The 14,178-nt window shown below is 44.4% G+C and overlaps 1 protein-coding gene across 11 annotated transcripts in view; it reads right to left on the bottom strand.

Moving 5' to 3' along the window:
• The window catches only part of LOC105280521 (nesprin-1), a 92,841-nt gene extending 79,281 nt beyond the window's left edge, over positions 1 to 13,560 (bottom strand). For 3 of the 11 annotated variants that reach the window (XM_026974433.1, XM_026974432.1, XM_026974428.1), the window contains exons 1-13: positions 12,352 to 13,551; positions 5,619 to 5,680; positions 4,741 to 4,836; positions 4,577 to 4,660; positions 4,408 to 4,500; positions 3,951 to 3,974; positions 3,582 to 3,760; positions 3,103 to 3,505; positions 2,784 to 2,930; positions 2,156 to 2,696; positions 392 to 2,075; positions 209 to 317; positions 79 to 93 (exon numbers count right to left, since the gene is read on the bottom strand). In XM_026974433.1, coding sequence (XP_026830234.1) covers positions 79 to 93; positions 209 to 317; positions 392 to 2,075; positions 2,156 to 2,696; positions 2,784 to 2,930; positions 3,103 to 3,505; positions 3,582 to 3,760; positions 3,951 to 3,974; positions 4,408 to 4,500; positions 4,577 to 4,660; positions 4,741 to 4,836; positions 5,619 to 5,680; positions 12,352 to 13,045 — 4,131 coding nt within the window. In that variant the 5' untranslated portion in view covers positions 13,046 to 13,551. Of the gene's footprint in view, positions 1 to 78; positions 94 to 208; positions 318 to 391; positions 2,076 to 2,155; positions 2,697 to 2,783; positions 2,931 to 3,102; positions 3,506 to 3,581; positions 3,761 to 3,950; positions 3,975 to 4,407; positions 4,501 to 4,576; positions 4,661 to 4,740; positions 4,837 to 5,618; positions 5,681 to 12,351 lie in introns of all 11 variants that reach the window. The other 8 variants (XM_026974434.1, XM_026974431.1, XM_026974437.1 and 5 more) reach the window with 6 other exon arrangements.
• Positions 13,561 to 14,178: the final 618 nt, after the last annotated feature.

Consider the following 14,178-nt stretch of genomic DNA (forward strand, 5'->3'; position numbering starts at 1 on the left):
ACAGCCGAGATATTCAGGTGGCCTGTTTTAGGTGCCTCACCCTGTATATAAGAGAAATGTGGGTGCCGATATATTTACCGTTAAGGTCTGGAGCTATCCGGCGGAAATGCAAAAAGGAAAGTGAAGCAAAGTATTTAAATATGACTAATATTTAAATATAATTAATGACGTGACAGGGAAATTCTGCGTGAAATCGATTAACATTTACCTGAAATATGGTCTTTTCCTTCTCGAACTCTTCCAAGGTATTGACCTCGCGTAAGATAGTTCTCAGAGTACTGTCAACATGATCCATCCAATGCACCATCTCATCAAATCTGGAATCAAATGCACAATGTGTTTGAAAAAAAGAAAATTGATCTGAAACTTTGAAATAAAGATAAATATTAACTTTTGTCTGTAAGCTGCCCATTGTTGCGGAACTTCGCGCAATTGTGCTCTCAAGGTTTCCACTTTCTGAGCGGTCTCTTCCCACAAGCGTTCGGCATTTTGTGCGGCGTCAGCCAGACTGCTGTCCCTCGGCTTAAGCTTGTTGTAAGCATCGCTGATCTTCTTCAGGGTCTGCAAGCAGCGCTCAACTTCGAGAACAGTACCGCGATTTACGAAGAATTCCCTGTTACGCTGCTGAATACCATCGACATCGTCGTTGTTGATGAGCGCCTGCTGCTCAGAACTGATCTCCACCTCGATCTCTTTGAGGTATTGCAGGAAACTGGCCTCGTCCAGGCGAAACTCGAGTCTCATCAGGTGAAGCGGCGCAAAAGTGAGAACTTCCCTCCAACGATTCTGAAGAGCTTCTACCGTGTTGGTGATCGGGAGTTGCTGATCGGCTGGCAACGCGTTTCGGAGATCTTGTCCCGCCTTTACAAGATCCTGTATCCATTTCTCGTTTACCTTGCCGAAGAAGTTCTTGTGGTACTCGACAGATTGGCGGTTGTCAATATGCTTGTCATTGATCATCGCCTCCGCGACTGTCAGCCACTCGGAGATTTGTCGCTCGCACTCCTTGAATTTCGTCCAGCGTCGTACTGACTCCTGCAGACGTTGTTCCCAGACTTGCGCCGCCTGAGAGACTCTGACAAATCGATCATTCAGTTCTCTCAGAGTAGCACCACCCTCGGCTGTCTCCACATCGGCACGACTGTCCACAGCCTTGACGATGCTGGCGAATACCTTGTTTTTGGACTCCAGCATGGACTTATAGTAGAGCGTTCTCGAGAAGAAGGCTTTGTGGCGATCCAACTGGGCCAGAGCAGCGTCCCTGCCGCCGGCGAGATTGATGCTGGCCAAGAAATTTTCCGCTTCGTCCAACCAGGCGGATATTTCCTTCTGTCCTGCTTCCAGAGACTCCTGTTGCACAAGTAGTTGATGGTACAGATGCAGCTGCATGGGTATCAAGGCACGCATCTTAACAAGCGTTTCCTTCTCCTTCTTCAGAGTGTTCATCATCTTATCGACTTCGTCGCGCGACAAATCTTGAATGAGAGTCTGAAACTTCTTGCTGATGTTCTTGAAGAGATCTTCGATGCCTTCGACCTCGTTATGAAGAATTTGCAGTTTCTCTCCGTAGGCCTTGATACGCTCCGTCGAGCTCAGCCCGGTGGTTGATAACGCAGCCTCGGCATTTCTCAGCCAATTTTGTAGGGTTTCTACTCCTGTTTTGTAGTCTTTTCTCATTCGGATAAGATCGCCCGCGTGCATATACTGCTTGGCCTCTTGGAAGAGTTGTTCCCACCTTGCCGTCAGATTCGCGTAACGCTCTTTCAAGCGAAACGCGACGGATTCATCAGACGTGGCGATCAGGAAGCTCACGGTGTCCGATAGTTGTTGGTGTTTGTCTTTCCATACGCTAATATCCTGGAAGAACTCCATTCTTTCGTCTTCTGAGAGATTCAGAATGGGTTCGGCGCGAAGTAACCATGCCTCGAACTCGTCCGAAACGATGGTCCAACGACGCCAGTAAGCAACTACTTCCTCAAGCATACTCTGGGCGCAACGCAGATCCATCGACACGCTTTTCCACTTTTCTGCAGTTTCACGCATAAAGCGATCGATATTGATGCTCTCTTCTCGATCTAAGAAACATAAATGTATAAGAAGGTTTTGTAATTTGACAAGCTTGTTATTTTGAATTGATTTTGATACTTTGACTCACCGATATCACCATCGCGCTTGTATTCCTCGGCAACTTGCTGCATGTCCAAATACGCCTTCTGAAATTCCTGGAATATCCTGTTTCGCGAAACAAAGTTGCGATACTGTTCTAGCATCTGATGCACCTTCTCCTCCGTACCGTATTTGACATTCCAGCCCTTCAGCTTGGTCTCGACGAGGTATAGGAAAGCGACCAAGCAGCATTTGTGCTCTAGGAACTTTAGTTTTATTCTCCTCTTAGCAGCGCGACTTGGCAAGCTGTTGAAGCGCGCGGACACGTTCTCCAATTGTTCGGACTGGACCTGCCGCGCCAATGGAGAATTTCTGGCCTGCTGAAACTTCTCCATCATCGCCGGCAGGTCGAGGAAGAATTTCTTATGATCTTCTAACTTGTTCGAAATTATATTCGCTGTTCCTTCTGTCATCTCCTCTGGTATATCATTGTCCGAGTATAGGAGAGCTTCGGCTCTCGCCAACCATCTGCCAACTTCTCCCAATTCACCTGGTAACATCGAGTCCAACAACCAAAGCCAATGCAGCATCTAGAAGAAAATGATATTTCCTGTAAAAAATTTCTTATAACGGCACAAAGTTTCTCTTCGTTCATTTATCCTTGCTGGAAGACTTACAAAGAGTTCCATTTTCTGCCACAACATTTGTATGTGTCTCCAAGAATCCCGTGTGATACTTATCATGCTGGGTGTATCGACCAAACTTTGCATTTTCTTGTATATAATTGATTTCTCATCAGTCTCCGCTCTAAATAGCATATATTCCTGAAAGAGAAATTATATCATATAATAAAATGATAAAAAATAAAAACCTGTCATAATATAATTAATTAGAAGAATTTCTACATCCATTTTTCCAGTAATCCAAATAATAATATTAAAAGCTTCATCAAATTTGTAAAATCTATTAAAGATTAGCGTCTGATTATAAAATTACTGGGTAGCTTGGCGGATACGCGTTGGCTCTGTCAAGTTGTTCAAGATGCCTGACTCTCGCGTTTAACCACTTAAGAAGAGCGTCATATTCCTCTTGTACAGCCGCGAAAGAATCGGGAGCCGTGTTTCCCGGTTCCGGATACTTGTGCAAAAACTGGGCGACGTATGTCATGATCGATTTCTCGTCAGGCTGCGGCACGTCTACGTCCTCAGGATCCAACAGCCGTGCGATGCCCAATTCAACCTCGGCCACCTGGAAGGCTGTCTCCAACCGAGCTTTGTTCGATGCTTCTCTCATAGCTGCTATGTTCACCAGGTTTGCTTTGATGGCGTCGATGATGGCTAAGAAGGCATTTCCGTCTCTCCAGCTTTCGCCGAAGTCTCGGACTTGAATGCCAACATCCCTGGGTAATATAACAAACGTTACGAACAATTCCGATTGGACCTACCGTGCAAAATGCGACGCGACGAGACACTCACTTGGGCAGAGCATTGGTGACCCATTGCAGCAGAGTTTTCCGTGCCCCTTGTTTCCACTTTTCGCTGCTGATGCGTTTTCTTTCGCTCGCCGCCGAACCCTGAGTGCCGAGGCTTTCGAGGCTGCTCTGGCTGCCCCAAGTATGACCAAGATACTCGAGGGCTCTTGTGTTCTCCTCGATCTAAGAAAAATGATCAGTCAAGATCGAGCGCGATCCTGGGACGTTTTTATCGTATGTAGAGCTAGAATTTCGATATAACGTGCGTAATAACGGAATGCGCAACATGCAAGTGCACTTTGCTCGTTCTCTTAGAGCGATCGAGATCATTCGCTGCACGGTTCACGATCTTTTTGCTACTGTCGCTACTCACCCGCTTGCGATCCTTCGATCGTAGCTTGTTCATTGGAATACATACGGTTAGCAGAGTGATATAATTGATTTTACTCCCGAGAATTAATTTTACGTGCGATCACGACTCGCAAAGCAAGACGATACCGATCTTCGCCGATTAGAATTGGCATTTGAACTTATTCCTATCACGATCAGAACATTAGCTTTTCCTTTATCAAATCTCGAGACGAGATAACACGTGAGCCGCGTGAGCTCAGCGCCTTCGAATTTTGAGCAGACGTGAAACGCTGTATAAATTAATCCTCGTTGTGTTAGAAAAATGTGATGCTGCTGCCTATTTGTTAAAGTACTCTTTGTTACGTGATACGAGCGCTATATTTAAGCAGCTACCGCATTCTAGGGTACATAATGGTGCTCTTTTGCATAATTATCATTTACGTACAAACTGAAATATCTGAAAACGTGACAGTAGTTACCTGGAAATACAGAATGATAGTCCATATTAGGCCCAACACTACAGGCGGTCGTCCATCGACCAAATCGGATGAATTTATATTCACTAATTTGATCTGCGAAAGTTATAGAGCAGGAATTAACCATCAATTTCTCAGGGGAAAACCTGCTAGTAGTATAGAAGATACTCACTTTTTTGCTCTGTAAAAATTGTAGCGCGGTATTGGCGTTACTGAGGAAATGCGGTCTCTTTAAGTTACGACCTCGCTCCACCGGCTGAAAGATTACACGCAATTTAGGAAACGACTTGTTCGAACAGTACTCGTTTCAGCTTGACAGCGTAAATATCTCATTACCAGTTTCTCCCCCGAAAGAACTTCGAGTAGCGCAAGGAGGCGCGTGCCATCCTTCAGGTCCTCGATTAGATCATCGATACGGAGCGGCGAGACTCTCTGGTAAAAGAATCAATGGAGTAAGTCCGATAATTCGTATACTAATGCAGCAATAAAAGTTCGATATAAATATGAGAGAGAAAGAGAGAGCCTGCTGATAGAAAAAATAATAATAATAATAAAAACAGTTCAGGGCTTTAAAATTCGAATTAATTACATTTCGATTTATATGTAATATTAAATTCGACTTTAAATTTATCTTGCTCATGATTTTCCAAAGTCTTTGAGACAGTTCACGTGAGGATTTACATGTTTCTCGCTTCTCGGTTCAATGTTTGAGATGGGCCGTGCGTATTCACGTCGACCTGTTTTCTTTGTTTGAGGAAAATATAGATTCGCCCCTTATTATTCCTGTGCCTTCGCCGGTATTCGATGCAGCAAGACTTAACGACTTTACTGCTTTCGATGCATGCATGTCACGACGAGTGGAGGTTCCATGATCGAGCCAAGTTCTGAAGGATCCGGAAGTAAGGGGAGCATCGAAACTCGAGAGCCAGGCACGAGCTAGATCAGCGGCCGTTCAAGTTTCGGTGGCATGACACGATATCGTCCGCGTTTTATTACGCGTCACGTAAGGGTCGAGACTGTTACGTAACCACGTGAAAAAGAAAAATGCAGAGAAACCGGAGCCAGCCGTCGAGACTTCTCGTATCGCATTATCGTTATCGGGCACCTGCCGGCGTAACAAAGCGCGGTGTCACGACGCGATTTGTCGCGCACTCGTGCAAAATTATTTCATCGGCCGTTGCCGAACATGATGAGATGTTTCTAGGCATACTCACTTTCGACAGATGCGAGTTGATCCAGTTTATGAAGGTCTTCTTCTGCACACGTTCCTGCTCGTCTGAAAGAGAAGACGACAAAGTAGATCGCGATCTCTGCGCTGTGATAAAACGAAAAAGAAAAAGAAATAAAATTCTCGCATCGCGTTCTGTTTATTCTGACGAAATTAAGGAGCTATAATCCTTGAGATCGGGATACGTAAATTTTTCAAGAGGTGCATGAATAATTATTTAAATGCGTGGATGATGTCTTGAGGCATAGAAGGCTGCTGGAAGCAGTTTTTCGTGGTCTCCTATGTGCAAATCGTCGAAATCGATACAAGGATTGCGCTGGCGTTGGCGAAACACATTAGCGTCGTTTTATTTTTAAATCTGTCGTCACTTTTACCACCTGCCCCTCCAGCTATGGCCTGCGTATACGTTATATACCGCGAGGCATACGCGCGATAATGAATGTGCAGCCGGCACATGTGAGCTGCACGAGCGGAAGGCAAACAAAAAGTATCACATAAATTATTTACGCCATATGCCGGCTTATTCTTTATCTTTAATACGATCTGGCTCCAGAAAAGAAATCAATTATGCAAATCGACGGACGGGGAAAACCCATCGACGAATTGCGCTCCTGCTGTAGCACGGAAGCGCTTTTAAATTCAACTGCTGTACAAAGTGAGAAAAATTAACGCTTGGCGTTTTGCACGTACGTTTTGACTTGTCATCTATTCTCGGTGACACGTATTTATTTTATTTATTGTCGCCTGAAGAAGTAGCCTTCATCTTAATTATAATCGGTGTCATTTGAGAGGTTCCGTGAACCCTGTTTTTGATATACCCAATTTGTACCGGGAGATTCGTCCTGAGTGGCGTTTTACGAAACGGTGTTGCGATGATTCTTGGAAGCAAAAATCCACGATCCCGAAATAAAACGGCGTTTGATGTCACCAAGAGGCATCTGCACCGTTGCGCTGGGACAGTGCTCCTTTTCATCGAATCTCATCCATGATCTCATCTCGACACGGTTGTTACTTTGTCGCGAATTTCTCTTTCACACGGATTTTTAATTAAACAAATTGAAGAATTAAAATATTAGAAAAGCTCTCGCTCAACTGCGGTACTGCGTTCCACGATTCATGCTCGTCTTGATAAGATTAATGAGGACATATATTCTCAAACTCGTACGCACATGCAAAGATAAGGAACGAGGTGATTGAAGGCGACCCACATACATGTGCACACATACGAGGACACAAGGAAGCTAGAAATAGCGTTATAAAAATAATTTCAGTGGATTATCATGATAGATCGACAGTGTTTACATATCTCGTGAAGATGACCAAAAGATCGTTAACTATTCTGCATTCTCGCACACTGCAAATATTTATTATAAAAATGAGCGATGACGCATTTTATGGAGAGAATTTATAGAACATAGCGATACGCGATAGCGACATCGCTAGATGTGAAACACTGACCTATTGAACCTCCGCGATACGCCTGGGAAATTTGTAAGAAATTACTCTCGTTCTTTTATCTTCGCTTTATTCGCGAGAGAGCGAGAGATTGAGAGTGAAAGAGAGAGAGAGAGAGAGAGAGAGAGAGAGAGAGAGAGAGCGAGAATTTGATCGTGAGCATGGGCGAAACTTCCAAGATCACATCGCGTTATGGTGCAGCGTTACGGTAACATTGAAAAGGAAGGCAGGATATTCCCACGCGTTCTCATTATCATGCATCACGAGTGTCATGGTTACGGGAAATTGTTCCACCAGCAAACACAAGCGGTGTGCCTGCGATGTGCTCGATCACGCCATTTTCGAGAGTCCTTCGGAGCTGCGTTACGTTAATTGCGTTTCTAAAAATACAAAATTTGCAGAGAAAAGACTCGGGAATGCCGAGAGCGACAATACTCAGCTGTCAATGATCAGCACTTCTTGAAGAAAGCTCTCGCTACGAATAAAGTGAGTCATTGATAAATATAATTTTTCCGACACTTCCCAGCACGTTTCGAAGTCTGAAAGTATTATAGTTTCATAGAGAGACAACTACACGTTGTTAAAAATTTTTGATTATTTGCAAGGTATTTATGCTTACGACATCTCTAATTTTAGTCCGACGGACCAAGTGTGGTACGCGCAAAAAAGTCACCAAGCGCGCGCGCACGTTCTCTCTTGCATACGAAACATCTAAAATTGCATCGCGTGAAATGCACTTTGCATAATGTTTGTTGCGCGTTTGCGTTCACCACATCCAAAATAAATACCGGTTTAAACGAGCGAGAACGTTATTTTGCAAAACGAGCGCGTTCCGAGAGCATGCAGGAGTTTCAGATAAGATAATCACAATTATTATCGGTCTTGAAAATTGTCATCCGCGTAAACATCGGACTGACACACAGCTTTGTTTATGTTTTTTCTATTAAATTTCACGTAATAACTTATCCAATTACTGCGATCGAGATGTATCGATATCGAAGGATAATATTTGAATAAGAAATAACATCTGACCCGTTCGAAAAAAACTCGTTTTTTGTATTTAACATTGAAGGTGCGTGAACACATGTACGCAACAAAGATACAATCAACTGCGAGACTTCGTTACATTACAAAAGAATAAGAAAACAGAAGCAGCGGCTCACACGTCTCTGAACACGTCTCTTGAGAAAGAGCTTCAAGAGACTCTTGGAACAATTTATTCAATTTGGTAAACATATCATAACAAAGCGCAAATTTATTTTTATGGTAATCAGTTGAAACTAGTAATATAGGAAACAATGAACTTGGACGTAGAAAAGATTCACTTCGTGTAATTCTCATTATTGCATAAGAAGGCGCGTCGTGAGATAATTTCGCGATTATGTGATTATCGGACAATACTAGAAGACCACGCAGAGTAGCAGCGTTTGAGATGTCTGGTTTCCATAGGAGAGGAGAAAAGGGAAATCAGTAAAGTAGGACAAGGTCTCCTTGGACGAGACGGGATGAATTATGAAAAAGATGAAACTGGAAAGAAACAGTCGGACGATTCCTACGATTTGCTATTTTTTTTCTTACGTCAGCGTTTTATATCGCTGGATTCCTCATCAAAATCGATTTATTAATACGTTCAAGACGCCGATCGTAATCGTGAACATGAATTATTCCTACCGGTCTTTCTTGACAGTCGGTCACGAAATTATGTAATTATATAATAATGATTATATTGGGTTGGCCAAAAAGTAATTGCGTTTTTTTTTATATAAATAAAAGGCGAATTTTTCATGGGAAACAAAAACTTTATTAAACAATATATTGTCCATTTTGTTTGATTATCTTTTGCCATTTTTCAGGCAACTTCAAGATTCCGCGCTCAAAAAAGTTCTTATCTTTTTCAGCAAAAAACAATTCCAAGAACGATTTGATATCCTCATCAGCAGTCAAGGTTTTACCATTCAAGGCGTTTTGCAAAGAACGAAACAAATGGTAATCTGATGGTGCCAGGTCTGGCGAATATGGTGGATGTGGTAACATCATGGTAACACATCCCATCCAAGCTGCAACAATTTTTCACGAGTGACCAAACTTGTACGTGGTCTAGCGTTATCATGGTGAAACACAACACCTTTGCGATTCACCAATTCTCGACGTTTCTGTTTGATGGCATCATTTAATTTATCCAGTTGACGACAGTATACGTCTGAATTAATGGTTTGATTCCTTGCAAGCAGCTCAAAATACACAATGCCTTTAAAGTCCCACCAGACTGACAGCATAATCTTTCTTTGATGAATATCTGCTTTTCAAGTGCTTTCAGCAGGTTCATCACGCTTGCTCCACGATCTTTTTCGTTTGACGTTGTTGTAGACGATCCATTTTTCGTCGCCTGTTATCATACGTTTCAAAAATGGATCATTTTCCTCACGTTTCAAAAGAGAATCGCAGATGTCAGTACGCTTAGTGAGATGAATTTCTTTGAGCTCATGTGGTACCGAAATATCGAGCTTACTAATGTATCCAAGTCGTTTTAAATGGTTTTCAACACTCGATTTCGATATGTTAAGATTCTCAGCAATCTCTCGTGTCGTTAAACGCCGATTCGAATCGATCAGTGCCTTTATTTTGTCATCATCAATTTCGATTGGACTTCCTGAGCGTGGTGCATCTTTCACATTAAAATCTGCAGATCGAAATTTAGTAAACGAATTTTGACACTGCCGCAGTTTTAAAGCATCTTCGCCATATACATCAGATAACTTTTTATGAGCTTGCACAGCGTTTTTCCCTTTTCGGAAGTAATAAAACAAAATATGAGGAAAATGTTCTTTTTGATTTTCAATTTTGAAATCGACGGCAAAGAAACAATTGTTAACGAAATCGTGTACTTTCTTTTTCTAAAACAAGCTTGAACCGTGAGTTGTTAACCTACATAATGAATTTGCGGTTTAGAATGAAGTTAGTTACATTTCAAGACATGTATGTCCATCTGTTGGAAAAAAACGCAATTACTTTTTGGCCAACCCAATATAATTAAATAATTGTAATTGTGGTAATCTTTCATCTCAGGCATGAATGCCTGCTTCCAAGCTTCGTTTTTGACCATTCGCAACCACGATAGCTTCCTAAACGCCAGACGTTCTGGTGAAATCCTGTTCTTTTAAATTAATGACCCCGTAAACATTGCCATAAAAGCTAACACAGCCGATAAATTTTAACTGCCAGGAGGGAATAAAAAAGAGGAAGTTATTAAAGTTTTAGTATAATTCCACTGTGCCACGCATAAAACTCCGAAGACATTTGTTAAACGCTAGGATATCGATGTAATAACACAGACACACACGTGAACGTTACACGTGCCGTTGGAGTTCTCGAAGCAACCTTCGGTAAAAGGCAGAGTTCGGCCGACTGCACAAGATTGTTCTCATTATTTGAAGTGTATGTGGGATATGTTACATCATTACGGCAAGGAAGCCTTTTGCCCGACAATCTGATCCAGCCACGTCTGATCACCAACCACTGACCTACTTCGCGTTGACCAGTAGAGCGGTTTTAACGACTCCGTGAACCAATCAAAAAGGTAGCCCTGAGAGGAGAGATAGCTGCGCACGGCCTTGACATTCATCGCACGATAACTCACCGGCGATTTATCAGACATGCGAATAGATATTTGTAACTCTTTATGGAAAGGTGCTGTCTTATCGTAGCATTTAATACAAAACCTGGCGTGTCGAACGTTCATCGATCGTCACATGATACCGTAAATAAGATTAATGAGTATCTTCGTGATGAAAGCGAAATTTATAACGTACGTGTGGAAATGTAGAATTGATAGAACAAATTCGTAAAAATGGAAACTTGCGAGCAAGCTTGAAACGGATGTAGAATCGGCTTATCTTGGATCAGCATAGATCTAGAGCCTCAATTAATTGAACTTTTACAATTTTGACATCAGATCTCGTAGCATCAATCTGAAATACAAACTTCGTCGGCGCGGAATCACGGTTTCCGGGATTAAGTCGAGGATCGCGTTACTAGTGGAACATCCGCTATTTAAAATCGAAATTCATTAGTGCGGTCGTATCACTCTCCATTAGCCTCGCGGGCTCTATATTTGCACGCGCGAAATTGTTTCTTAATTACTTGATAATTGCCGTTTCACGAGTGATGAGGTAAGCTCGCATGTTACGGAGCACGTTACGCGCACGTGGCTTGTCAGGCTAAATGCAGAAGTTGCGGCATGCGAGAGCGCTCGCAGAAATCCTCGTTTTCCGTGATTAAAGAGCTGGACAACCTTTCGCTGCATGCGTGGGCGCGATGTGTCTCTTCGTTAATGAGTCCGTTTCGCGAAATTTGGCTCGCTTGATTAATTTGTCACCGGCAACAGTCAATGTGACGACAGAATCCCCCTCGTTTTGGTGTCTCGCCGCCGCGTGCGCGAGAAGTAATGAACGTATGAGAATCATGTTGAATCACACCTTCAACGGGCGCATTTAGCATTAAACGTGCCTGTGCGATCTTGAATTTTGGGTGTGCGTTTATAATTGAGAGTACTTGAATGTCTCGTGATGTTGCGACCGTTGGATGCTTCCTCGGATTTCTCTTTAAAGCGTTTTAGGAATAGGAGAATGGATGAGACGTCACGATGGACCAAGATGAACGGGCAACCTTGAACCGACGGTCGTGCGAGCGTCATCGTTAACTGTTATATGAGCACGCATTACGACGCGCATTACGCTTCATATACGCAACTCGTCGTTAAATCAATACGAATGGCAATGTTACGCACGTGGAAAGCTACGCGATAGTCCCAGAAATAATTATCGTCTCGTAGATTTCGTGTCGATTGTTGGTAGAATCAAAAAGATTTTCTCATTTAAAGGAATGAGTTGAAACAAAATTTATTTCGGTGCCTCCTATACTTTCTCCTGAGAGGAAGATATCGTTGCTGATCGATCCCGTGCCTCATAATTCCAGATATACTAACGATCCCTTCCTGATCAGGCACAGAAGATGTTGCAGAGATAATCGATATCCGCAACTGGAATGTTTTGCAGCAACCTAACAGCAGCCATTCGCAGAATGTCCACTTATCCTTACTTATCAGAGGTGCCTGGCGCAGGTATCATGAGAATTGAGAGATTATCGAGGGAATCTCGCCGGTTGATCCTGGCCGTACAAACGTGGACGGACGTAGATGGACAACAGATGGAGAGTTCAGCAGCACCTCAGAGATTCTTGATCATCAAATCAAGTGACAGCTGTACCTTTGATCTCGGCGATGTGTGCGTCGTACTCGCTCCTGCTGCGCACGTAGTCGATCCTCGCGGCGACATTCTGGAAGCTCTGATTGCGGTACTCGGCATACCATTCCGAGGGTGGCCGATCATCCGGACCCAGTTGTTGAGCCCGAGGGCTGCTGCATCTCCTCTGTGACAGACTCTCCTCCGAGGGAAACCTCGTGAACGACGTGGCCGAGCTGGACTTGCTACCGTGGCTGTGCACACCGTGGCTGTGACTTTGATAGGCCGAATCCTCGAGGGCGTGCTCCTCGCTGGGAGTCCTGCTGGACTCCGTCAAGGTGCGTTGCTGGGCGAGGACGGTGTCGCTGTTGCTACTGATTTCTCGCACGCTTTTCCTCACGGTGATCTTCTCGAACTTCACGACCTTGGCGCCATTCAGCTCACCCTCCTCCACCAGTCGCTCGAAGCTCTCCTCGAACGAGGAGTCACTCGCCCTGGAGGACGATCGCCGGTGCGTCGGCGACCGGAAGGATGATCTGCGTGCATCCGCGTTAGCTAGAAGGTCCTCGGCACTGGGACTGCGTCCGGTAGACCAGACTTGCTCGAAGAAGCTCACCCGGTCCCGCAGCCGGTCACCACGTGGCGTCCTCGGACTGCCACCGGGGCTGTCCACCCTCGGCGGAGTAGGACTCCCTCTAGGCGGGGTTGCCCGTGACATACTCGAGGAACAGTCCTAGCTCATCGTCCCTATCTAGGCATCATCAGCCAACACGTTCCGCTCATCGAGTTCGCGCGACAGCCCCGTTTCTCCCTTTTCCTCCGTCTTAATTTCACGTCCGAGGACTCCGTTACGTCGACACCTGTTCCCCCGACACCACACCCCATACACCAAGCTGCATATGCCGCGTTACCGTTTCTACGTCGCCCGGCGGCGGCCCGTTTCGATGAGTATCAGCGCGCAGGACTAATGACGGTTGCGCCGACTCGTCCTTATTAAACGTGGCGTGCGAGATACAACCCTTCGGAGAGAAGCAGACGTCTCTGCCAGCACCCACGTACAGTTTGCGTCGGAGGAAAACGCGCGCGCGCGAGCCGGTACTGTACAACAGACTGTATAATATATATACAGAGCGCATGCATGGAATGCACGAATACGGAATGTACGCGGTGCCGTGCGCGACGGCCGCCGGTTCGATACTGGTAGTAACCAGCCTGTCGAGGCCTCCTCCGTTGCTCCACTTTGTACCGCCGTTCCCACCCGACGATGACGACGACGACGGCGACGCGATTATCCCCCTCCGGGGAACCCGTGACTCTTGTCCTCCTGGCGTTCTCCTACTCCTTCGTCCGATCAATTCCCTTCATCCTGCTTCTTTCTCCTGGCCCTCGGCTATCCGGTCTAGGTGCGATGCCGGCCGGCAGGTCGACTGCCGGTGCGGTCGCTCTGGATGTCGGTTCTTTCACAGCAGGCTCAGATCATTCATGATTGATCAATGATTAATGCAGTTAAATGTTTTTGTATTGCATCATGGCACATGCGATTTGATGCAGAAAGAAATAAATGTTTTTAATGTAAAATCTTATAGTGTGAAAAAAGGAGAACTGAAGTGCAAACGTAGACATGTATGCATCCCTCGCTGCAGTTGAAATACTGCATTCTGTCTTCTTATTGTGTTGCTAATGTATTTCGAATTATCTAATGAAGTTAGGATAATGTTATCTTAACTATGTGTGAGTGGTACACTCCTCTCACTTTCCCTCTCTCTTTCTCTCGGTATTTAATTGATAGCTATGCGAACTGAAAGAATTATCGTCTAATTGTCCATAGTAATTACTGCCAACAAGTGATCA

The sequence above is a fragment of the Ooceraea biroi genome, chromosome 12 (genome assembly GCF_003672135.1).
Source record: "Ooceraea biroi isolate clonal line C1 chromosome 12, Obir_v5.4, whole genome shotgun sequence".
NCBI classification, from domain to species: Eukaryota; Metazoa; Arthropoda; class Insecta; order Hymenoptera; family Formicidae; genus Ooceraea; species Ooceraea biroi.